The sequence below is a fragment of the Austrofundulus limnaeus genome, unplaced genomic scaffold, assembly GCF_001266775.1.
Source record: "Austrofundulus limnaeus strain Quisiro unplaced genomic scaffold, Austrofundulus_limnaeus-1.0 Scaffold307, whole genome shotgun sequence".
NCBI lineage: Eukaryota > Metazoa > Chordata > Actinopteri > Cyprinodontiformes > Rivulidae > Austrofundulus > Austrofundulus limnaeus.
Genome location: NW_013952709.1, coordinates 360,122 through 368,868, shown reverse-complemented (window position 1 = coordinate 368,868; position 8,747 = coordinate 360,122). Strand labels below are relative to the sequence as shown.

General features: G+C 38.9%; 1 protein-coding gene across 3 annotated transcripts in view; it reads left to right on the top strand.

The window, feature by feature from the left end:
* The window catches only part of LOC106527078 (adenylate cyclase type 4), a gene marked incomplete at its 5' end in the record, with an annotated part of 47,042 nt that overhangs the window by 9,960 nt on the left and 28,335 nt on the right, over positions 1 to 8,747 (top strand). For all 3 annotated transcript variants that reach the window (XM_014021842.1, XM_014021841.1, XM_014021840.1), the window contains 4 exon segments: positions 2,162 to 2,371; positions 2,670 to 2,831; positions 6,949 to 7,098; positions 7,822 to 7,976. In XM_014021842.1, the coding sequence (XP_013877296.1) occupies positions 2,162 to 2,371; positions 2,670 to 2,831; positions 6,949 to 7,098; positions 7,822 to 7,976 (677 nt within the window).

Genomic DNA, 8,747 nt, shown 5'->3' with positions numbered 1-8,747 from the left:
GTGTGGGATCATTTTAAGAAAATGAAAGAGAAACCTGTGTAATATCTGCAGAGCAGAACTTACCTTCCACAGCAAATATTTTTAGTTAGCATATAGCTAAAATCTAACCATGGTTATTTAATAGCAGCTACATTCTGGCGCGATAAGCTCTATGTTTTTTTTATTCAATTAACGTATGATCCGATTAGTCGACTAATAGAAAAAAATAATCGGTGATTAGTCGATTATAAAAATAATCGTTTGTGGCAGTCCTAAATACGAGAAGGCCTTTTTTCCAAGTTCTGCGCACACTCGTGCYTAGTTTACATGGCAAGATTTTTAAGTTTTCGGTTGATTTTCAGAGACTAAGAGACCCCACATGACAACAAAAATCATGGATATAACAAGTTACAGTGTGTGGTGTACAGCCACACGGCAAGAGACAACGCACTAAGAGATTTCACTCACAAACATTCAGATGTCAGACAGGAAATCTCTCAAAACCTCAAGATCAAACGTGAGTTCAGAGTAAATAAACACGGCCGACGAGGAAGAAGCACTGATGACAGATTGGGGAGACTATTTTTACCGAAGAAAAACTTTCTGGTGCACCATAACAGTTGTTTTGTCTTCTGGATTTTTGGATTTCCCTCCGTGTTTACGTCACCTTGTGTTTGACAGGCTACACGTCACATTTGACAGGCCGTGAGCTCGTTTGTCCTTGGGGAACACCACATTCTGGCGTATCGGGCCAAAACAATCCAACATGTTGAATATCCCCAYTTGGAGCAGTAACTGGATCCCTCTTAACTCACTACACAGCAGGAATATCACCTAAGATTTTCTTTAGAGCCATCACAATAATTGGAGTGATGGCATGATCCTGGGACATGCATGTTCTTCAAATACAAAATGTCAAGAAAAACACCTTTATATTTAAGAAACTAGGCATAATACACATAATTTTACTCATTTTGTCACAAAACCTGCATATTTTCTTTTGAACTTGGCTCAGCCAAAATGAAACAGGAAGTGACATCAAAGAGGAATTCTTTAAGAAAAGTAGCAGTTTTTTTGTTTATTGAAACTAAATTATTTGAACTTTGACTCTTCTTCATGTCTTTGATAATGACGCAAAATAATCTGAAGAAACATCAGATTCTTCTCTACAGTCTGAGCTCTGTTCACATGCAGACATTCCCCTTTGACATCACTTCCTGTTACTTCACATGTGAATATCTCAACAACTGTTCACCTCAGCTATGTCGATTTTTTTTCGCAATATATTATCAATCTTATATTTTCAAAAATGAATTAGTATATATTGCAAAAAAATGATGTCATGGTCACTTTAAGGTTGTCAGAAGGGCCAAATCTTGCTGTGTGAACCAGGCATTAGAAAGAAATACAATCCTGAGAGCGTAGAGTACAGTATGACTGTACTGTCTTAGTGACATCTTGGAACGTATATAGAGAGGCAGYAGATAGATTTGTAAATAAAGGTAAACCAGTGCAGGTAGACAATGATGGCCAGTACACCAGTGAACATAGTGTACAGTGGTGTGTGAGAGGTTTACGTTTCCCTATAAATCAGAGCAGTCCATGCATTGCTGCAACATATGCAGAGATCTGGCCAGGGTGTTCATGTAAATAACATCCCCATAACTCCATAGTGGTAGGAAGGTTGCAAACACAAGATGTKTGCGAGCCACAAGAAGGAAACTTGAAATATTTATAAGGAAAAATCCTAGTTTTAGCTTCAGTTTTTCTCAGTGTGACATTTGACAAAAATAGCGGTCATGTCTGTCAGACCTAAATAAATGTTAATCCCCTTTGTTTCAGATGGCAGGAGCAGTTTAAAAACATGGTGCCACCTGTTTGAAGGGCTTTCATGCTAATGAAAAAAAAGGCATTTTATTTTAGCCCTGTACACAGACAGGTGACTTTATATAAATGTGCAGATGAATAACAAAATAGGTCAGGGGTTTTACAAATATATATTATTATGAGAAGCTCTGTTGGCCCTGTGTTGTCTGTCCCTCTCTCTAAAATCTAATTTATTCCAGTTTATAATTCCCAGCCCGCCACGGCGTCCGCAAAATGTGCTAGCTTCCTACGAAGCTCGTGCTTCTGCAGCGACATCACCTGCTTTAACGAGTGTCCCCGTTTGTTGTTTTCGCAGTTCACTCTCCAGGACACAGTGACTCACGTGGGTGCCCTGGCCGTGGTGTGCGTGGTTCTCTGTCTGAGCGTGCTCCTGCTCGTCTGCCTGCCCTGGCTGGCCACCATGAGGCGCTGCGGAGGAGCGCTGGTGCTCTTCGTCTGGGGGACGCTGTACACCACAGCCATGGTCTTCGTCTTCACGGGAGGGCCTGTGACACCGTGGGAACAAGTGAGGAGGAGACGATGGCTAAACTTAAAGGAATATGTCGACTATTTTGAAGTGGTTTTGACGAATTAACATCGTACCCGTTGATAGCTTGTTGAACAACCTCAATATGGAGAAATGGAGTTCAAGTCTAGAAGGACTGATGATGTAATTAATGTCAAGGACAATTATCCGTTTTGGTCTGGGTCCCACTCAGACTAGCCACAACAGATACAATACTAATTATTCATAACTTTTCCACAAAAAATAAAATAAAATAAATAAATAGATGAACTTCCTTCTTCCCTTTGTGTCTCCTCAGGTAGCGTTTTTCCTCTTCCTGTCTCTGAGCGTGTACACAGTGCTGCCTCTAAATCTGGCCTGGGCCCTCATGGTTGGGATAGGGACCAGTGTTTCACAYATCATCATCATCAGCGTGTACATCCCCGTCACGAACCCAGACACCCCGGAGCTGGCTGAGCAGGTAAAAACACGCCAAACTTGAAGAAACTTTAAATTGTTACGAACTGACGAAAAATGCACCGTTTTGACATTTCGTCTGCTCTTTGTATGATTTTGGTGTCTTAAACGATCGCAGGTTGAACACAGACATATTCTTACTGCAAGCTGCCGACCTGCCGATGTAAATGAGACAGAAATTTGCAAATTATCTGTCCGTTTAGAGGGCTGCACGTGCAGCTTCCAGATTCAAATGTGACCCGAAGCTCAGGTCGGCGAACACAAAAGCATTTTGTAGTGTGAGATCAGCAGGGTTTAGTTCCTCTGGAAAACATGTAAATGATCTGTGACATCTGTTACTGTTTTACACAGGGGTCCTAAAACGGCTCATGTGCAAACAACTTTTATGTGCTTTCTCTTCGTCATGATCTCTCCTATTTTAAACAGATTCAAATGAAAGTTTTCTGAGTCACTGTCGTCTTGTTTTCATACCACTGTTGAGGCACACTGCCCTGTCCCGACACAAAATGTCTGGTCTTCTTTGAAGTTACAGTTAATCCAATATTTAGTACATCAAAGCCTCTGCACCATTTGGAAATCTACAGTGTGTCTTTGCTCAGAGCACCTGCATATTTGCATAATAACACAAACACCGGGTTGAGAAAACAGCAACAGAACTAATGAAATGGTCATGATTATACAAATGTATAGCTGTTCATTAGTAGCTAATGTACTATTCTTTCACACTAAAATGAAATTTTTGAGAAAAAGTTGTTTTATAAATTTGAAAAACAACTTTTAAAAACTTTCAATTTTCAATTCAATTTCAATTAAAAAATGTATTAATTTAATCAAAAACAAAATAAATATATACAATAGAAACTAAGAAAATGCACAAATCAAAAAATCAAAATAAAATGAAAGGTAGCAGAAGATGAATAAATCTTATAATGTCTGCCCCTTTTATCCCCAGTATACATAAAAAGAATAGATAATTTACAAAACAATACTAAATAAAAATAAAGATAAAAACATCAACTCAAACAACAATTCATATAGCATCACATTTTGCTCTTTCAAATACCTTCAGAAAACTAGCTTTTAAATGTTTCTTAAATATATACATAGATCTGGCATTTTTAAGATCTTCCTCCAGACCATTTTTAGCTCTAAAAATTCCACATCAGTGGCTTTTAAAAACTTGTCTTGGTGTCTTAAAAAACTGTCTCATTGACAAAGCTGTGACAAAAATTGCATCGTTTTGCCTGACCTTTCTGGACACAGGGCCTGGGAGTTTTGTATGATTAGTCAGAAGTTTGTAGGTGTGTTTGTTTATTCTGAATTTGCTCAGGCAACAATGGTGACATTTTACTTCAACTACTTTTCTTCTAGAAGCCGACTGTTTGTCCCAGCAACATGGACAGATTTGAGGAGCAGCACTTGGAAAGAACGTCCATCTATATTCCTCTTACAGACACCTATAAAGCTAGTTAAATGGTGATAAACTCATGAGTAGAGATAGAACAGACGTACGTGGAGGAATCCATTTGCCAAAAAGTGTGGCACTGTAGGCTTGGGCGGAATGACACAAACATACCATGGTATTAACTAGGGATGCGCAATGTGTCRRCATTAACATCGGTATCAGCTGATGTTGGTCATTTTTTTAGAATATCTGTATTGATCCAGTAAGTAAAACTGGGCTGATATTAACGTGTTGATTTCCCACATTTTAGTTTTGTGTTTCTGTTTCTGGAGTGGAAGTAGTTGGTCGAGTGGTCTCTGTTTGATCATGAYAGTGAYAGTGAGGCTGCACAGCCTGGAATAACTGAATCAGAGAGACATGTCAGCAGTCTAGTCGTTTTTTTAAATTTATGATATTGAAAAAAGACACCAGTGTTTGTGCATATATGTGTATAAACAATTTTTGTGTTTGTGTAATATTGGTAAATATCTGTTATCAGCCATAACACCAATAATATTATCGGATATCGATATCGGCTGAAATTTTCATATCAGTGCATCCTTATTAACATATGGTGACTGTGTATAAAAATTATAAGGGTATTAGTCAAACTTCCACAAGGCTGCTATAAAAACTGGGACATAAACATTCAAGGATATTTCAGAAGCACATTCTGACCACCTTGGTCCTTTCAGAAGACAACCTGAGGGTTGGGAAAGTAGATTCACCCCCGACTGTCTCTTCACCTCCGAGCAAGGTTAAAAGAAAAAACTCTGAGCGAGTTAGAAACAGTTATTGCAAACTCCTAAAAAAGCGGGCCGGTGTAGAGCTGACAGGCAGCTTTTGGACAACAAACCACAGGTTTCTTACCGGTTAATAATGCTTTATTTTCAAAAGGTTCTACTGCCGAATGAAAAGATCAACACCGTCCAAACCWAGCGCTCTGTATGTAGCAGATTTGTGACCAAATGTTGAAAATCAGAGTGGAGACCCCAGCGGGAAGAAACCTGTGCTGTGTCCAACAGCAGGAGGGGTTTCCCAGGGGCTCTGCGCTGTGTGTCTTATGGGCTATGAAATCTTCCAACACCACGTGATCAGGAGTCGACCGTTCAGTTTGAGTATGCTAGTCCCAAAATTCAACTATCCTCCTTAACAGACCTAGCCTGGCCTTTGCCTTCCTACGCAGCTCCGCTCAATTCTAGTTTCCCTTCTCTGCTCCGTCTGGGACTTTTCCCATTGAGATGGATTTCGCTGGTAGATTTTTAGCCGAACCAATCAGAGAGCAGAACGTCGATTTTCTGTGCAGTGTCTGCTTGTAGTTTATTTTACCTGGGCCAATCAGAGAACAGAAGGTGGAGTTTTGAATGACGTCGATGTTCTGCACTGTGTCTGCTAGTTATTTTAGCATACAGCAGTGGAGGAAGTGAATGAAGCCAGTCTGTGTTGATAAGGCTTCAAATTAAAATAAATTTGTCTGACAAAGCAGCAGCTCTCATTTACAGTCGTCTCGTTCGGCTCGGTATATTTCTCCTCTCAGTAGGGTTGTTTACAGCACACACAATTTCCGGTTAGCTTCTTAGCTTAGCCTCCTTCACACCGACAACACATACATGCTTCAGCAGAGGCCACACCTCCTGCAAGAAACGATTCTCTATGCATCAAGTCCAGACCCTAGTACGAAGCAAAGTGAAGGACAGGGGCTACGTTCACACTGCAGGCAAATCCGACCCAAATCCGATTTTTTTGACCCAAATGACTCATATCCGATTTTTTTACGACAGTCTGAACGAGACAAATCCGATTTTTTCAAATCCGACCCAGGCCGTTTCAGTATGTGGTTTTAAATTGGATACATATCTGATGTTTTCAAAGTGACTGCAGYGTGAACGCTCATGTCACATTCATCTGACTTTTTCATCAGGAGGAGTGGGTGAAGGATCGATAAGACACTAACCTCAAGTCTCGCTGTTTAAATCTGTAGCTCCGTGTGTTTACAGCTCCAAAACACAAGTCCAGTTGCTTCATCTTTTTACTTTTCATTTTCCACGTAGATAGTATGATAATAATGATCCAGCCTGGGTCGTGGAGAGTATTGATCCTAAAGTTAGCTACGCGGTCGATACTTTTTTCCAGCTCGTAGTTTCGTTAAAAAAAAAAAAAAAAAAAAGCTTCACTGGAGCATCCCGGTCAGAGGCAGCTTCAGATATAAACACTGAACTAAAGAAGCAGGTCAGATAATTATTTAATCGGCTCTGATTAAACAACAACTTCAGATTCGATGTGCTAAATTTAGCATCCATGCTAGCTCTGTAAACAAACAAGCCGGCTGATGAGACGTCACGTCTTTTACTGCGCATGCGTGTCACATCAGTGCTGTGGAGCGTTCACACAGGGGTCTGATGCAGGTCACATTTAAAATGTAATGTGAACGTTCACACAAAAAGATCGGATTATTTTCAAAAAATCGGAACTGAGCATTAAGACCTGCAGTGTGAATGTAGCCAGGGTCTGGTTTAAACCAGGCTATAATAGACCCCACAGAAAAAATAAATACAACGCCAAAGAAGAAATGTAACAATGATTTTAAGGAGCTTGTAACATTGTTATATTTGTAATCATCTATCCTTTTAAGAAATGATAAATCACCTCCTCTTCTCCTTATTGCTTTTTTTCCCAGTTGGTGGCGAATGCTGTGCTGTTCATCTGTGTGAACGGCATTGGGTTCTTTCACATGTGGATGGCCAAGAGAGATCTCAGGAAGTCCAATCAGAAGAGACAAGATTACAGCACCATACGTTCACAGAAGGAAGTCAAGAACTATCAGCAGGTTCAATTTCAAACTTTTAAATGTTTTAGAAATGCACAAAGTAATGTACCATATGATATTTGTCTAAAAGTTTAGTTTAGTTTAGTTTAGTTTTTGAGTTTAGTTTTATTTTTTAAAAAGGGACAGTGCATATAAATCTAAATTCAAAATAATCACATCATGGTACATAAATGTTAAGGTCCCAGAACAGAAACCTGAAGCACGCATTCACTTTTATCAAGCATTTTTGAAACTTTAGTAGTTTTTTTATATGATTTTTTAAAATTTAAATATGCTTGTTGAAAGTACAATTTTGATAAGTGGTTGTCTAAAAATGAAATTGATATTTTACTTTTGCCAACCTGACCCTGTAAAATTGAATGCAGGGTCTTGGCTCGATTAATTTCCTCTGAATTTAAAATCATTAGGTGTAATCGCTCTCAATAAACGGCTCTTTACATTGACAGCCAAAGCTTGGTGCCTGTGTACTTTTCTTGCTATTAGGCCAATAGATTAATCATTCACTTGTCTGAAGCTGGGCAGCAATAGAAAAGGCAAACCCAGGTAGACTCCATTCATTGCGAGCAAACAAAGAGATGAAACATGATCCACTGAGCAAACACGGCGTTGCTTCAAGGAGGCCTTTGATGACCAGCTGGTGACTCTGYTACTAAAAGTCTAAAAACCTATCACCCATCTTTTCCTGACACACACACTGACCCCCCTTCTGTTTATTTCCAATAGGAGGGGCTTCTTCTGTCGGTGTTACCTCGCTACATCGCCGAAAAGCTGAAGGATGAGGTGAAAATGAAACTGACCAAGTCCAAAGGACAGAACGACAACGACACCAGCCTAAACAACTTTCACAGCCTTTATGTAGAGAATCACAAAAATGTCAGGTACTGGTCACACAGAGCCGCAAACAAAAGTTAGTCATGGAGCTGCTTCTCTGTTTGKTTTTTACTGCTTGTACAAATGTGCTGTTTAAGAAATTGTTATTACAGCAATGTCACGGCCCATTTCATCGTGTTATCTGAAGCAGGAGTTCCTGCAGTTTGAATGGGGCTTTTGTGGAAACATTTTAAACAACTCAGATATTCAGAAGAAATTTCAGAGTGTCAATGTGACTATTTCCTGAAATTCCAACATATTATAATAATTCAGGACTTATGAACAGTATGTTTGTAATAATAAGCTGACAAAATGTTTTCAAGTATAAAAGAAGTGGAAAGACTCCTCTTTTASTCACAGGCTACAAAAATGTCATTTTAAACACTCCAAATCTCATCTTTAAAATATTTTTATGGCCTAAAACTATCAAGAAATATGTACATTGCCTATAAAAATTATTGAAGSTTTTCCCTTTTTTTGTTTTTATAAGTCTTGGTCAAACTAAACTGGCCTTTTGACAAAAAAATATTTAAACATGATTTCTACAAAGCAATGCCAATTTAATAATAAATAAGTGATTGCATAAATGTGACCCATCATATCAAAATAAGGATTAAGTTAAATTTGGTCAAAATGACCTAATTACATTTTCAAATTTCTGGCTTTAAAAGCTACATTTTGATACCTGGATCATCCTGATATCATAAGCAGATCCAGGGATATGACTTAATCTGTCTTGTTGGTTATGATCACACATTACTGTTTGGTCTGAATCCTAA